Source organism: Protomyctophum parallelum, assembly GCF_964188405.1.
Source record: "Protomyctophum parallelum genome assembly, chromosome: 14".
Taxonomy (NCBI): Eukaryota; Metazoa; Chordata; class Actinopteri; order Myctophiformes; family Myctophidae; genus Protomyctophum; species Protomyctophum parallelum.
This window is the reverse complement of record NC_139709.1, coordinates 43,250,089-43,267,711: the sequence shown is the minus strand read 5'-3', so window position 1 is coordinate 43,267,711 and position 17,623 is coordinate 43,250,089. Positions and strand designations below refer to the sequence as shown.

General features: G+C 42.1%; 1 protein-coding gene across 1 annotated transcript; it reads left to right on the top strand.

Annotated features, from left to right (window-relative positions):
• Positions 1–6,834: 6,834 nt before the first annotated feature.
• Positions 6,835–9,638, top strand: LOC310871472 (ras-related protein Rap-2a-like). The gene has a single exon (XM_083783021.1). The coding sequence runs from the start codon at positions 7,173–7,175 to the stop codon at positions 7,722–7,724; it is 552 nt and encodes a 183-aa protein (XP_083639147.1). The 5' UTR covers positions 6,835–7,172; the 3' UTR covers positions 7,725–9,638.
• The last annotated feature ends 7,985 nt before the right edge of the window (positions 9,639–17,623 follow it).

Below are 17,623 nucleotides of genomic sequence, written 5' to 3'. Positions count from 1 at the left end.
AGCTCCTGCGAACGAGTGAGGACCATAGACTGTATAGGACCTATTAAAGACAGGTTGAAAATGCTATGTTTTAAAGTATTTTATAAAATTTTGACAATTTTACCATATTAACAATAAGTCATAAGTCAAGGCATGAGCTGTTAGATACTGCTAGCATTAACTAAAGTGGAACATAGTTACCTTCAGTTGTGTAATTCAATGGCCGATTGAGCAGAATGCGAAAACGAAAATAAAAGCCTGGTATAGGCTAGGTTTACAATTATGCCCCCACTTCAACCTTTATTTTGTATCCGCTTTCAAAGTGGTTCGTCCTTTTATTTGGCCTTTTCCTTAATTCCTCCCATGACAGGCGACCCTGTGACCTGTCACTCACTGTAGCATAGCAAAAGCAGCTTAATGTAACTGTGCTTTGGATGCATGCACCCGCATAACCAATTAAAAGGAGGACATAGCCTAATGAAGTGAGTAATTAACTTTTTGTAACTAAATTAGCAAATTAGCATTGGAGAGGAAAACAAGAGGGGAATCCGAATCCGAGACCGAGACATAGTGACCGCAAGAGCACTTCTCGCTATAGTTACAAAACTAAAAAACAACAATTTAGCTATGGTCTCCCTGCTGTTTCACAACCACAAACATTTCTATTTCACAGGTAGTGGAGGCCTAGGTATATATAATTGCTTATTGCTGTGAAGTTGTGAATGCAACTTGTTCCTGTTCGCAGATGACTCAGCACTGCTAGTCTCGGACAGGAACAAACTGCAGGTTGAAAAGGCCCTCAGCTCTGAACTCGGTAGAATCTGCACCAGGCTCACTGATAACAAACACCTGGGGAAAACTGAATCCATTCTCTTTGGATCAAATAGTAACCTCAGCAAGGCAGATGGCTTCTTGGTTAGAGTTGGTGACAATATTATCACACGAAAAGATGAAATTAAATTACCTACCTAGGTTCCATCCTGGAGGCTAATCTTTCCGGTGATAAAATGGCCACCAACGTAATCAAAAAGGTCAACCAAAGAAAAAAAGTCAACCAAAGAACAAGATTCCTTTACAGGATCTCCTCACTGGTCAACAAAAACACCTTGAAGACCCTAACAGGAGCCCTAGCTCGTACAGGATATTATTATTAAAATGTTTTAGAATAGATACTTTTATATTCTGGTATAATCTAAAGCAGCAACAGCATCAAATAGTTACAAGAAAAACACAAAATAGGTCAAAATGGGCAGATTTTTTACAGCCCAAAAGGCTTCCATTGGCTTTCATTGCGTTGAATGATTGACAGCTGCCAAGATACGCCTGCTTGGTTTACTTGCCATTGAGGCTAAAATCTCTCAGCCCCAGAGCCAATAGAGGGCTGTGCTCAGCCCTAATGCCCGCCTCAGACCGTGAGGTCATTGGCTTTTCACCAATCACAGCACCTGCTCGTGTGTGGTTGTTTATGATGTGAAAGACTGGCGGGTGGAAGTATTTTAAATGAAATAAGTTTATTATTTACTTTATAATCCGTTTTGTCCCGTGTCCGTGGAGGGGGAAATGAAGTTAAGAGACTGGGAGCATATCGTCCATTTGGGATATAACAAAAGGAAAGGAGACAAAATACGTTTGTTCTGTGAGTTAATTCTTGCTTGGGGCAGACAGCTGACCGTCACACCGGACCCACAGAAAGGTATTGTGGTCTGCTTCATTCATCTCACAAAGTTAAGACACACAATCGCTGGTTTAAGTTACGTTGGGAAGAGAGAGAGATAGGCTGTGTTTGTGTTGTGTTGTGTTGTGTTGTGTGTGCGCGCGTGCGTGCGTGCATGTGTCTATGTGTGTGTGCCTTGCAAGTTGCTTTCATCTTTATTACATTCCAGTTGCGCCTGTGTGTGTGTGTGTGTGTGTGTGTGTGTGTGTGTGTGTGTGTGTGTGTGTGTGTGTGTGTGTCATTAATGACAGTATAAGAGCAGCTATCTGTACATAGGCCTGTAGTAGTGTCATTGCTGTACTTTGATATCTGGAATATGATGCTATTGCTGCAGGTTGAACTAGTAGCATATAGTATAATGGATGTCTTATAGCCCCCCACCCAAAATCACTGCCAGCCGCCGGTAGTGGTACCACAGCACCTCAAAGGCCCTTAAAACAAGGCTCCAGACTTCCCAAAACAAACTGGTCAGACTCCTACTTGGCCTCACCCCACGAACCCACCTCACCCCTGCCCACTTTGACAGGCTGGAATGGCTTAGGGTCAGAGTACAGCATCTTGCAAATGGGTCTGGTCCACAAGATTCGCTACACCACCAAGATACCCATGTACCTGTCTAAATACTTCCTTAAGTTAACGAAGTCCACACCCACAACACCAGAGGGAGTGCAACAAACCATGTGCAACCCAGATTTGGCACAAACAAGGGACTAAAGTCTTTCCGCTCTTATGCAACCAAAATGTGGAACACCCTACCAACAGTCATTAAGACATGCAAATCCCTTGACTCCTTCAAAACCGCTCTCAAAGGGCAACTACGGACGGCTGCAATTCGAAACTGGCCCCCGTAGAATCTGAATCCCCTCCCGCCACCACCCACCTCTTTTTCTCCTCACTGTATATGTTTCTTTTCCCTTTTTCACCTCCTTTATGATGAATTCCTGTTCTGTTCTTTGGCTATATAGAAGTGTCTATTTGTACGTCTCTAAATGTTTTGATGATTTGAACATGGTGGACCCTCTTGTAAACAAGTGTAATGCTTTATTCTTTATTGGGTCGTCCATTCACAGTTAACAGTCTTTGTATTGAGTTGTGCTTGAAATGTACTGTAATTCTGCAAACTGTTAATAAATATTTCAATCAATCAATCAATCAAAGTTGTGCTGAAAGGAAAGCACAAATATTTTGTGTGTGGAATGGCTAGGTGCTGGAGCTTATGAAGTCACAGTCTGAACTAGAAAATTCGCAATTAAAAAAAATTGCAGAGTGTGGTTGCCGCAGTGGCTTACATATGACCCTCCCACTAATATTGCCACCCAATTACAATGTCGCGTCACCCCTGTGATCATGCGTAAGTAATTCGGAGGGGATTTAACCCCCAAAATTCATGTTTTTGCGACAAACGGTTACATTTCTCGCATTTGCGGCGCCCCCTATGGATGAAAATGGAATTGCTTTTATAACTTGGTTGATTGATCCACCCCGGACATGTGATTCAAATTTGGGATGGATTGGACATTCCGTTCGTGATTTATGGCATTGTTTGTGATATAGGCCCCTTCTACTAACTTCGGAAGACGATTACGGCCGAACGATACGCACTACCAAAATTCTGCAGTTGGTGTTTTAATCAGATAGGTCCAGAGATCATGTGTGCCGATTTCTGTGAGATTTGGACAAAATCTGTAGGAGGAAAAGCAAAAAGTGTTTTGGACAAAATTCAAAATGGCGGAAAATCTATCATGGCGGAAATGGGCGTGGCCTATATGGGGAGATGCGTCATGACCCAAGGAATCCAGGGGGGGAAATAATTTAGATTTTACGACCTACGGTTCAAGAGTTATAAGCCAAAACGTAAAGTTATAGCGCCACCATGAGGCCCATCGATAAAATTATAAAATTATAGGTTAAATAATTTTAGTGATAATGTTGAATTTATCCTCCAAGTTTTGTAACTATAGTGATTACAGTCTCCGAGGAAAAAATATTTTTTTTGCCTTTTCCCATTCATGTCAATGGGGAAATTTAATTCACTAATAAATTCATATCAATTAAACTATACAACATTTCTCTTAACAAAATACAAGCACACGATTCCCAATTTTTGACATATGGCTCAAGAGCGTACAGTCAAAACTGTGGGAGGTATAAAGCGCCAAACTTTGTCTTACTCCAGTAAAATAATAATACGGAATAAAGTGTTACAATTACTAGAGTCTGGTTGCCCTTTGGGCAACCACACTAATTAGAGGAGTCATGTGCTATGACTAAAGAAATACAAAAGAATCATCAAAGCCTACTATATAAAAAAATCACACACGTGTGAAGTGAGGGGCGCTCTTATCATATCATACATCATAATTTGCGTCTTCACTTATGTGACGGCCTCAATGTTTAAACACTCAAAGCTGGGTATAGGAGGGGCTAGTGCCCCTCAAATTCTATAATTATTATTAATGTATTTATTTTTAAATGATGTTCTTTAAATGCAATGCTTAACTGTGCTTTGTCAACAATGCTGATTGCTATTTGCTATATTGATTGATTTAATTGAATATTATGAATACTTGAACAGTTTTCATAGAGGTCAAGTAATAATGCTAAAACACAAAAAGTCATGATGGCTTCTTTCCATTGTGGTCCTGTGTATTTAACAAGACATACTTTGTGAAGACATACAAACAAGCTATCGTCAATACAGTAGCAGTAAAAGTAAAGTAAAAGAGCAGTAAAAGTATATTTACAGAGAAACAGTGAGGGGTCATTTATTTTGACAAGCTAGAAGACTTCTCTAAGTCCAGTTGCAAATTGCAGACATGCAGACAGGTGTTCATTGTCTACTCTTCACCATGCCGAAGGTGTGTGTGTGTCCATCCGTCTGTGGACAGCTAATCTCCGGCACCGTTGGTTTGATCGCAGCCATACTCTGCACACATACTCCCTGAATGCCACAGCTGAACCTCTGCCTCAAGGTTTTCACATTGGCGTCTTATAGCGCCACCAGGAGGTCGCTTTGTGCAATACAAGTTTTTGGACAGTACACCTACAGATTTTGTCCAAACATCACGCAAATTGGTACAGTCTCTCTAGAGCCATTCAACGAAACAGGTCTTTCAGATTTTTCAGACTCCGTCCTGATTGGCTAATATTGGCTTCCAAAGTTTGCAGGATTGCTGAAATTGTGCATGCACATTCCCACTAGGCCCAGGAAAAAATGCCACTGGAACATTTTCAACTCAGCCTCATGGTGGTGCTATAACTGGCCGATTAGTGTTTTTACCTCTAACTGCACGGATCTGTGTAAAACTGGAGGAGGCAGACATATGTAAAACACATTTTCTAATGTTACTCCTTCAGATTTTATGAAGCAATTAATGTCAAATGTTCGCTAACATAAAGATATATGATGACAAGAGCGCCGCTCATTTCACACGTGTGTGATTATTTTATACCGTATATATTTTCATACCATGACACATGAATAGACAAAGGAGACATAGTAGGTTAAGCAGCAAAAAAAACAAAAGGGTAATTTGTTGTTGCTTTTTCAAACTAGTAACCAATGAAAAACCACTTGGGCTACCCTGAGGATATGGAACCAGTTTCTCCAGATTCTGATGTGATGACAAATGTTAGGTCTCTGTGGCCCTTGTGTTTCCTTGTGTAGTTAAAATGTTTTACTGAACGTTAAGGGAAATGTAGGAAGAAACTCTGCAACTGTAAGCAAATATGGATATGCTCAACAAAACATTGTCCAGACATGTCAGACTTGTCATCTGATTGCTGATTCAAGTTTACAGTGGAGTTCCTATAGCCCGAATGGACTGTCTCTTTGTCATTGGCTAGTTGGTTGTCAGGCAACCACTGAGGCGAGGAGATGACATGGCCTCATTCTCCAATATACTTAAGTTAGGTAGTTTTGTCTCAAAATTATTCTTAAGAAAAGTAGGAGATTCATGGCATGTTCTTAACCAGCAGACTTAACGGTTTGTACTGTGTTCTTAACTTCTTATAATGATGAATCCCATATTTTCTAACTTGAAAGGGTGTGTCAGTTGATCCCAATTAGCATAGGTAGATACTGCCTCACCAATCCTAATTAGCATCCCAATTAGTATCGGTAGTCGCCCCACCAATGCTCAGAATGGCTGCAGGGCGGTGTGCAAACTCAAAGCTGCACTGCACATACTATTGCACACAGACGCCATGAAGTTTAGAGAATGAAGTCAAGAATGCCTAAACTAATGTCTGAAGAGGGTGAAACACCATACTACAAGAAAACATCAATATTTCTGCCAAGGTTCTTCTGCAGGAAGTGAGAAGCAAATTATGTCATTTAATATTAGCCATTGGGGCCGCGGCGGCCCAGGGACCCTTAGGGCCGATTCATACTCCTATTTTAGAGCAGAATAAAAGTCGTTTCGGCTACGTAGAGCCTACAATGTGACGTCATTTGAGGTTCGGGGGGGTGTAACGCCCTAAAGTCGGCTCTTCGGTGCTACTATAGGAGTATGAATCGGCCCTTAGTTGGCCCTCAGGGGCCCTTTGGGCCCCACAGTACTGGGCGCTATGAGGGGGGAAGGGGGGCAAAAAATACTGGCCCCGGGGCCCTCGTGGGGGTTAATCCGTCTTTAAGCTACCCATATCTTTGTTTCAGCCGCCGTCACAGATCAGGTACTGCTATGACAACTATATTTCCCTTGGGATACATGAGTCTGTGTGTTTGTCTGTCTATCTATATCCAGTATATTATGTCTGTTGTTTGGGGGGGGGGGGGGGGGGGTCAGTAAACTGGTCTGGTATTTATATAAACTCAAAATAGCGATTCTACTGTAGACCACTAGACCATGTCAGTGGAATTTAATTGCGTTGCTAGGGAACAGCTGTAGTGTACATTGTCCAAGTGTATTTGCTCTTTGCTGTCAGCTACTGATATTCATACTGCGACAGGAAATAAACGTGGGCCCAGCAGGCAGCAGTTCACTTCACACTGTTTATGTATGGTTTTTTTGGGGTGTTTTTTTAAGTGTGAAAAATGTCTAGTCGCGTCACAACCAACTGACGAATCACAGCGCGGCCGCCCCTCTAGCCTATGGGACGTTGTAGACTGTTTTTCTCTGTCTGGGTGACGGTGCCTTTAAGAAAACGGAACTGAGAATGTGGGCAGGAAACGCCAAAGCAAGAAACGAGAAGTAGTCACGCTTTCCGATACCGTTGCACAATACATGCAATCAAATAATGTGCGTCTTTTTACGTTGCTAATGTCAAGGAACGCGGATTCTTATCAGAATCGCGATCGTGGGGCATCGCAGACCACCGTCGAAAGCTTCCCAGGCGAAGGAGGATCTGACCGAGGCGGCCGTTGCTTGTCGCCTTCCCCTCCTGCCTGCTTTGAAAACATCGGTGCGGCCAGCGGGTGGGATCGCGAGGAGGATCCGTGGAAAGGAGGCGCCTGCCTGCTTGATGCTCAACAACAGCCATGAGGGAGTATAAAGTAGTTGTTTTGGGTTCGGGCGGAGTCGGAAAATCGGCATTGACTGTCCAGTTCGTGACCGGATCGTTCATTGAGAAATACGACCCCACGATAGAGGACTTCTACAGGAAGGAAATCGAGGTGGACTCGTCTCCGTCGGTTCTGGAGATCCTGGACACGGCGGGGACCGAGCAGTTCGCCTCCATGCGAGACCTGTACATCAAGAACGGACAGGGTTTTATCCTGGTCTACAGTCTGGTCAACCAACAGAGCTTCCAGGACATCAAGCCCATGAGGGACCAGATCATCCGCGTGAAGAGATACGAGCGAGTGCCCATGATCCTGGTCGGAAACAAGGTCGACTTGGAAGGCGAGAGAGAGGTCTCTTCCGTGGAAGGGAAGGCGCTGGCCCAGGAGTGGAATTGCCCCTTTATCGAAACTTCTGCCAAAAATAAAGGATCGGTCGACGAACTATTCGCAGAAATTGTCAGACAGATGAACTATACCTCTGTTCCCAGAGGCGGCGGCGGCCAGTGTTGTTCATGTGTTGTGCTCTAAAAGCAACAGTGTGCGCGGCTGAATGAAATCATAATTTCTTTAACCCGTTTTCATAACCTGTTGATAACTCATCATGTCATTGGTGTCTTTGTGGGCAAAGTTGGCTTTTGCGAGTAATGCCATCTTTCCCCACATTATGGTTGTCTTATTGCACACAGAAATTGACTCCAACAACAATCGATTATGTAAATAGCCTGGAAAGTGTTTACATGACAAAGTACTTGAATGTTTCAGTTTTTTTTTAAATAGCTTTGTATATGACACTTCTCTGGAAATGTGCCTCAATGGGAATGTCTTATTGTAAAACCTAAGAGAGACACGTATTTTCTTGTGATGTTTTTGTTTATTGTAGAGTTTGTACTGTTACACTTCTTCTGGGTGGGTCCATCTGCGTTAGAGGTGGGATTTGACAACTCCTTTGGCTGAACAGAGATTGGTCACCTTTGTTTAGGCCAAAATGGAAAGGACCCCCAAACACCTGACCCCCATTACTTCGTATATCTTCAGTTTATCAGCCACCACTCGAGCCTTGGATAGTTCACCCCGTATGGTTGCTCCACAAGTTGTTTTAAGAGGAACTGAAATTATTACTGTAGGTCCACCTAAAGATACGGTGTGTTTCAAAGCCATGGACTGTGCACCTTGTCATTTACGCCCCATCTCTGCTTTGGTGGAAATTGATTTATTAAGAAAACTTGCACTTAGCTGACGGCGTTCCTCCTCAGTATGCACAAACAAGGACCTTAGTGCATTGCTGTCGCTGCATGGGGGACGACGGGGCCCCATGCTGTCGCTGCATGGGGAACGACGGGGCCCCATGTCAAGTGCCTTCCTAAGAAAACTCCTGTGACTGTGCCAACTGACGAGTCCTATTTCTTCTGCAGAGCGTGATGATGGCAATCAGAACTTTTCTCGGCAGTTTTCACTAAACAATCTATTTTCACTTGTAGTCAAAACGTGAAAGAGCCTCTTAATTTTTTTACCCTCTTGCAGTTAGGAAGTTGTGCTTGCCTTGTAGTCTTACGATTTCATGTAAAAATCAGGCCTTCTCTTTTCTAGTGGTACTGTCCGGTCCACCAAGAACAACAGGACTATTATCTCAAACCAGTTTAGCATTTTGTTCAGTGAATGGCAAGCCATGTCGTCTGTATTCTTTTTCCTTTTTTTTAATGTGACATTTTGACTCAACTGTAAGTTTGTTCATTGACAAAACCCTCAATCATGCACCTGTCTGGTTTAAAATACTTTTAATACAAAGGCATTTTATGTAAACACTGTGTGTGTTTGGTTTTAATGCGTATTAGGTGACTACATGTAAGAAATCACACTGTTATTGAATATCAGTGTTTTATATCCAAATGTCACATTGTAATAAACACCACACTAAACACTGAGTTTAAAAAAAAATCTATATATATATACATATACATATATACAACTTGGAGGCCATTGAATGTCTATAATGATTGTAGCGCCAGACCATGCCACTTGAGTGTTATTACTAGGTCAAATGATTTGGCCAAGCAAGTAGAAAGTGCTTTCAGTGCAGTTGTTTGGGTAGCGGGCAGGGTTTCCAGTAAGTGTGTTTTGGACGGTGACAGTTGCTTCCCCTCTTCCCGCCACATGTTTTCAAGGAGGTGGAAAGCAGGACAGAGAGGGCTTTCTGTGACTGCACCCCAGCTCAATCAGCCAAACACAGACGGCTGTTTGTAAGCTGTTCCTCAGCCTGGCCAATGGGCTGCTATCTGAAGTGTCCCCAAACCACACAGAGTCATGGTCAGGTTACCAAATCCAACCCATCTGAACGGTTACTCTGAAATCAAGAGCGGTTACCTTTTATACTATTAGAATGGAGTAAGTTCTTATCTGGCCCTTCAAAGAGAGGCAGTGTGATAGTTTTTGGAACTATTTCAGTGTTTTAAAAACAGGTCTTCTACACATTTAACTACTGACTCAGACAACCTCAATGATCAGGGTCAGTGTCGGGATTTGTTTAATACCACTGTTTAAACAAATGCACTGTGCACCAAAATAAGAACTTCTATTCTATTTCAATAACCATTGTTTTTCCTCCCCTCATACCTAGTGTTCTTTGATAGGCCTGTAATGGCTCATGCAAAGTGTTACTGGTTAATAAATAAATAACTTCTTTGCCCTTGCAAGTGGAGAGAGATTGTTGTGATGCACTTTACAATTAGCTATACTATAGCTGTAGTCCCAGTGCACCCACATTCTGCAGCTAATGTCTCATTGAAAGAGTATAGGCACATCAGTGGGCCTCATTTTTTGTCAGTATATTTCCTATGATTAATCCGTTTTGATCATTCTTAACTCAAAACAAGATATTACCTAACAAGTTGAGCACTGTGACCTAGGTTTAATCCACGAATCTCTCAACAACCCCCTGTGTTATTACAGGTTGAAAGCTTTGACATAAACACATAATGATAATGTATGTTTTAATTGTTAGATGGGGCAATGTGTTCATGTAGACTAAAGATACATGTAGGTCTATAGAGCAACTTAAAAGGGCCAATGTGCTAGTTCTCAATGTTACTGTTCAAATTAAGCACCATTGTCTCTCGCAGTGCACAATCAGAAATCACTTCAGCATAGTGATGATATAGTAATAGTAAGTGACGTGTTACGGTGTAGTGAACCGGGTACCATGGAGTTGAAGGTGAGGCAACACAAGCTAAGTGTGTGCATTCCTTCAGTGGTGCAAGAATTGTCAACAAAGGTTAAGGAGTAAAAGGGATATTGTACATATTCATCTGCGTCCCCTGACAAGAATGTCCCACCGGGCCAAGAATCTAACATGGCGTCCATGCCTGGAGGGCCTCACTCATGTGATCTGGCATGTGCATTCAGCATGGCAGTGAACCCCGTCGTAATGCTCACACATTCCCTCTAATGCGTCACGACATGCTCTATATATCCACCAAGCCAACCTACACAAACCATATAGACTACATTACATCAAAATGTGCATCTCCATTTTTAGACAAGGAATCTCAACCGCAGCGCATGGTTTGTGTCGGAAGCAGGATAGGAGCATTGTTGACCATTCACTTTCACCAGTGCAAAGTATCAGTATCATCATGCTGAGATTAATCATGGCGTCTCAGAGGAGAGAACAGTCACTGAGTCACAAGGTTATAATACTGGCATTGGGGAGTTATTGAGCAGCAAAATGCTATCACACATGCCATTCTGATCGCTAAATCCTCTGAAGTAATCAAGAGACATTCTTCCTATGAGTTTGGACTGACCTGGAGATTGATTATTTCCTGGAGGTCTCAAGAGTTCACAACTTTTAATCCATTTCCGAGTTGATCATATTTGATGTTTGGGTAGTTCAAAACCAAAGAAACGGCATTGGAATCACTGTGATCCTAGAATTACCTCTATGACAATGTCAATAGAAAGTTTGATTCACTCAGATAAGGATTAAATGTTTGGAACTCTGTCTCTTGGGCCAAGTGGGGATGACTAACAATAAATGAATAATGTTTTAGTGAGAGACAGACAAAGATTCATATTAATCTTCAATATTAAAGTTCACAAAAAAGAATCCCCAACAGATGTTTTACTTGAGCATGTTAGTAGCAAAACCCTGCTGCTTCCCTATCCTGAACTCTCTGACCTGTAGCAGCAGTACAATACTGTACGTATACAAATCAGCTGACCATCTATTATCTCTAACCCCTTTAACCCCCTGTCATTACATTATTGGTCCATGTTTATGTTCCGATAACACATAACAATTGTTTAAAAAAAAAAATCAGTTTACTTAGCCTCTGTACTTGACCACTTTTACGCTGGCATCCCTATTTTGAGCCTGTATATATATATATTTTTTAAATAGCAGATCTACCAGCTTGCAGTCGCAGTGTGACGCGTTGAGCTTGAATATCGGCAACATTTCTGGAAAATATTTGAACATTCTCAGAAAGTATTTGAACATTTTAGAAAATATGGCATAAAGTGGTGTTAACAACAGCTCGTTAACATGATGTTTTTCTATCGTTTTGTAGGAAAGGAAGGGTGGAAGAGAGGGATACTTCCTGTCTTGCTGCAAGTTCTGCTCAGGTCTGTGAAGTGTTGCACCACACACACACACTGTTCCTCTTATACATAGACATAGTATACATAGAGACATAGCTAGATAATAGATGGTTTGACATGGTCAGGGAAGTGGTCTGACAGGAAGCCATGACACAGGGCACAATCCCCTGCCCAGTCACCACCATAATGCATATGCAGCATATCATCACTGTATGGTCAGAAAAATCTCCATAATATGTCCATATGTCAGCTTAAATAAATAAATAATATTTTATACTTATAATAACAACAGTGTTGTGCAAAAGTAAACAGTTTTGGACATACAGTACGGTTTTCTGCTCAACAGTAACGATAACTCTTTGTATGTGTCGTCCAAACTCGAAGATCACACTATTTTAGAGATCAGTTGTTGTTTAAAAGTAGTGTTGTAGAGGAAAACGTGGATATGGCGGGGGGGGGGGGGAGAGATGAATACGTTTCATTTGTGTGTCTGTGGTGCATGCGATGACTCGCTGTGTAATTTAATTTGAGCCGAGGAGCCAGCAGGATCATGTGACAGTAACTTCGTTGTCACGGCCAGTTATCCGCAAGCTGTGTAGACAGACAGCCTTAGAATGAACTGGTTGCAGTTGAAGGAATCATCCCATCTCTTCCCACAGATGATAAGTGAATGGAGATACTTGAACAATCTAAACATTACTAAACCATATGAAAATGGATCAATTCACAGCTATAGCCGTCGATTATCTTCGTAGTGATAATTCAATCGATTACTTTTTCGATTAATGAAATAATCGAGAAGCGCCGTTTTGGGGATTATAGACACAAAAAAAATAGATTGTTTTACAATACAATTCATCTGATGAACCACTTAATCACTGTTTAATTATACTTACTTGTTTTCTAATTAAAAAAATAACTACAAAACACATAGATTTGCTATTTTCCATATTTCTGAACATAGATTATTCTATTAAAATCCATGTTTTTACATTGATTATTTTGAATAAGTAGAATAAGTTCACGCGGCCTTATGAGATATGATTCCAGATATCTGGACTCATATCTGTTTATGTCCTCTATGTATCCAATGCAAAATCACTGTTTTGCAACGATAGCTGCTTTGTAAATGCAGAGAAAAGAGGATGTGTTCTTTCTAGAGGGGGGGGCCTTGTTGTTACTTTACAATGTGCTAATTCTTTGAGGACATAATGGTCTGTCCAAAGTAAGCAAACACTGGCACTGTTGCCAATTTCCCCAGTCCACCCCCACTGACCCGCTAGGCTTTTCATAATGAACATATGGAAAGTCAAGCCAGTCTGCGTGCTCACTCATCACTGTGACCTTTAAGGAGGAATTAGCCAATGAATAGTTGAAATCGCCACTGTAGCCTGGTATTTCAGAGCAGAGAGGAAGGACTGGAATCAGCCTGTAACTCACAGAAACTTGAGACTGACTTATTTAAGGCCAGCATTCATGTGAGATCTTATTTGCTATTACCGTCTATGAAATATCAATGCATCTAGAGTGAAATGTTTTAGGAGTCTGTATTTAACATACATAGACCCATGGAGGAATATACCTGTACAGTAGTGTGACTGATACTGTATTATAATCACTGATATGACCCATGGTCTGCTTATGAAAATACAGTAGGCCTACACTTCTATTTGCTATATCCTTGAGAAGAAGAAAAAGTTGTATTTTATGCAAGAAGCTTTTAATTCTATAGAAGCAAATCAACAACAATATTACAATGCCTTCCTCTTAACTGCAAATGCTGTATGTTTTATTGTCCCGAGGACTAATGGTTGTAATACTCTCGGAATTATATAATAACATTATTTTCATTCTGTCTCTTCTTATTTGGCTCTGGCTTGAGACAAATGCCCTGTTCCCTTTACAGAGGGAACAGCAAATGGCCAATGAAGGTACTGTGGTCATTACTGTTGTCATATATCCAAGTATTTGCCCTGAGTCTCATATATACTTGGTCTCCTATGTCGAGCTGCAGAGTCATGCCATTGGTGGCTGTCTCATGGCGGTTTCCAGCCGCATGGTTGTACACAGTAACAATCTGTACTCCATTCTTCATCAGTCGCAGGCCCATCGAGCGTGAAGAGACATTGTGGCCTGAAAAACTAAAGTAGTAAACCCCTCTTACCGGAGTCGTGAAAATACCTGTGGGAGATGGACGCGGTAGGACAAACGTAAATGTGACATAAATATACATTTTAGATCATTAACAATGTCTTTTTGGTTTCCCATATCGTTTCAATGTGATAAATGCGAATCTACCTGTTTGAGGGTTGTAAGCCCCGCTGTTTGCGTATACATCTTTGTAGGTTAATGTGATGTCTGTGTTGTAAGGTCCGATGTGGCCACCGGCGCCGCCAATTGATGCTCCAAAGGCCACCCGCCTCCCTTTAGTGAAATAAATGAAAATCAAATGTAGTAATATGTATTGCTAAGTACTTTTTACACCTATCTAGATTCTGTCATCTGCATGATGTCACCCATCCTAACTAGCAGGAGAAATGTTCAATGTTCACATCAGGCATTGATCTTTTCTTCCCCTTGCTTGCTCCCCCCCCCCCCCCCCCCCCCCCCCCCATCATTCTTATCCCTTTCTCTTTTATGGAAGTAACAAAATCAAATTTCACTATAATAGTCCGACAGCCAATAGTCCGACAGCCAATGGTCAGACAACCAATAGTCTGACGCCCTAACAGCACCACTCAGTTCAGACGGGTCTGATTTTAAACTCAAGATTCGGTAATTGGAGCACCCATACAGGTAAATCAACCCTTGCACAAGATACAATTAAGTATGTAGTTTTCACATTCATTTGCTGATTTCTACCTCGGATCTCTGCTTTCAGTTGCTCCACCTGTCCTTCGCTGTCTCTCAGTCGGGCCTCCAGCTCTCTCAGGATGGCAAAGAGTTCAGAGTTGCAGCTTTGCAGAGTGCTCGCCTGGCCTGACTCGACTGCTATTTCATTCTCCAAAACCTGCTCTCCTTGCCTGTCCGTCATTTGTTTGACCTCTTCAGACTTTTCACTGACCTGCTCTGTGTACTGAACCTGGGCCACACATATGTGGCAGGAGGCTAAAACCAGTAGAGCCACTGAGATCTTCATCTTTCAATTGCTTCTGTTTCGTCTTGAGTTTCTAACCACTGTGCATCATATTATATACGACTGCAACAAGGAAGTGAACCCAAAAATAAGTCATAAAGTTAGTTAACAATTGGTAATAAGTGTTGAAGTAATCATGTTTTCAGAGCTTTCATACTCATAAAACGTTAAGGTATGGCAGGGAAATATTTTAGCAGTGTAATAGCGTCTACGTCTATGCCAAAGCGCTGGCACCAAAAGAGAAGCTGATTTGGAGCCTAGGATTGGGCTCTCCCGGGACACACACGAGATAATTATTTTTGTCCTAAACCACACAGGAAGTTAACAGGGATTCAGGCATTTTCTGCTCATCTTTGTTAGAAACATGTTTAATTAAATACAATGTGCTCCAGGATAACCTTTGATACAGTGTTTCCACACAGAGCGTACTGTATGTGGTCATGGGGTGTTAACCAAGGTCTTCAGTGTGATGACATATTGTGGTTGCCTCTGGTTCCGTAGTGTTCAGTCAGTCAAGTGAGAAGGAGTGAGGGAGAACATAAGAGAAGCAGTCATTTTGTAATGACTGCTACCAGCCAGCCACACAGAAGGAATGTTGTCTGCAGAATACGTTTCTGTAAATGTAATCGGACCTTAATCTCATGCTTTACAGTGTATGTAGAGGTCACCATTGTTGTTGTTATAGATACACTAGCACCAACCTCGTTATCTGACTATCACTCTTTGGACTTTGATAAGTACGATGTTACCGATTTGATAATAACAGTTTATAATCGCCCCAAGATAATGGCTTACGAGAAACAGCAGACGAATGACTGAAAGAGAAAAGCAATAAGGAGGTGAAGCAGAACAAATTGCGTCCGTGGTGGTTGTTTCAGTGCATGTGAAGACATTGCTCTGTTGTTGAAAGACAAGGCACAGTGTGTTGTGAGCGAGATTGACAATAGTGTATGTACGAATGTACATCGTCAAGGTTCTTGATTCTTGCGCAACAGTGCTGGGGGTGAGTGAGACTGTATAGCGCAGAGCGTGGATGAGTCACTGTGGTAGGTACGGGGCAGAAAAAAGGCCTCACATCCTGCGACTGAAATAGACCGAGTGGGAGGACACTGGAGAGAGACACAGCGAGCTCTCAGCTCCCCCACATGCATTCAATACCTCATCTTGTTCAGTTTAAGTGAAATTGAACGCGTGTGTGCGTGTGTGTGCGTGTGTGTGCGTGTGTGTGTGTGTGTGTGTGTGTGTGTGTGTGTGTGTGTGTGTGTGTGTGTGTGTGTGTGTGTGTGTGTGTGTGTGTGTGCGTGCGTGTGCGCGTGTGTGTGCGTGCGTGCGTGCGTGCGTGCGTGCGTCTTGCGTGTGCACATTTATATTCTATACATTGTGCATGTAAATAGCTATGAGTAGGTGTATCCACGTCAAAGCATCTGAGAAGAGTAAATGCTTGCAAATGTAGTCTGAGTAGGCGGTGGGCATTATATGAAGATGCCCACCCCCCAAGAAAAAATGAAAGAAAGAAAGATGAAAATATAATTGATATGATTTGATTGCGATAGTGCCCAGTATTCTTCAGACACTATTAAATGACAACTAACCTTAATTTCCAATGCAAATCGAAGAAAAGATAAGATCATAAACCTGTATTGATCCCTGGAGGGAAGTTCAGGCATCATAGCCACAACAAGTGAGAATGAGGTACAGGTAAAAGTCAAGAACCAAATCAATATGAATGAAAATAACATTGTTAAATTTACATTGAGTTTAGATTCTGGCACTAAACATCTGCAGTACTTAGTTTAGACTAGTCATTGGTTAGACCTCTACAACCTATCTCAAACCCTCACCCTAACCCTAACCTCCGACGGGGTAGCACACGCACACCTAAACCTAACCTTAACCCTCTCCCAACCCTTAAGCCTTAACGCACCCCTCACCAACCTTAATCCGGTCGTTTTAACTTTTAACGCACCCCTCACCAACCTTAATCCGGTCGTTTTAACGCACCCCTCACCAACCTTAATCCGGTCATTTTAGCGCACCCTTCACTAACCTTAATCCGGTCGTTTTAACGCACCCCTCACCAACCTTAATCCGGTCGTTTTAACGCACCCCTCACCAACCTTAATCCGGTCGTTTTAACGCACCCCTCACCAACCTTAATCCGGTCGTTTTAACGCACCCCTCACCAACCTTAATCCGGTCATTTTAGCGCACCCTTCACTAACCTTAATCTGGTCGTTTTAATGCACCCCTCACCAACCTTAATCCGGTCGTTTTAACGCACCCCTCACCAACCTTAATCCGGTCGTTTTAACGCACCCCTCACCAACCTTAATCCGGTCGTTTTAACGCACCCCTCACCAACCTTAATCTGGTCGTTTTAACGCACCCCTCACTAACCTTAATCCGGTCGTTTTAACGCACCCCTCACCAACCTTAATCCGGTCGTTTTAACGCACCCCTTTATGTCTAACCAATGCTATGTCTAACCAAAGGATGCCCGCATGGGGTGGGCTTCTGAATGAGTTCACATATACCGTAGTCTATTAATAAATATGAAATATCAGCTGTGAATGATTATAATAAATATCACCAGAATATTATTGAATATTCAGTACACATTCTACAGTCTATGGTACACACAGGCCCTAGCTTTTCCACCAGTTGGTTCCCAATGGGAACCGGTTCAGTTCCAGTT

What these genes read in the sequence shown, in the direction of transcription:
- LOC310871472 (XM_083783021.1), top strand. Translation starts at nt 7,173, where the DNA reads ATGAGGGAGTATAAAGTAGTTGTTTTGGGTTCGGGCGGAGTCGGAAAA.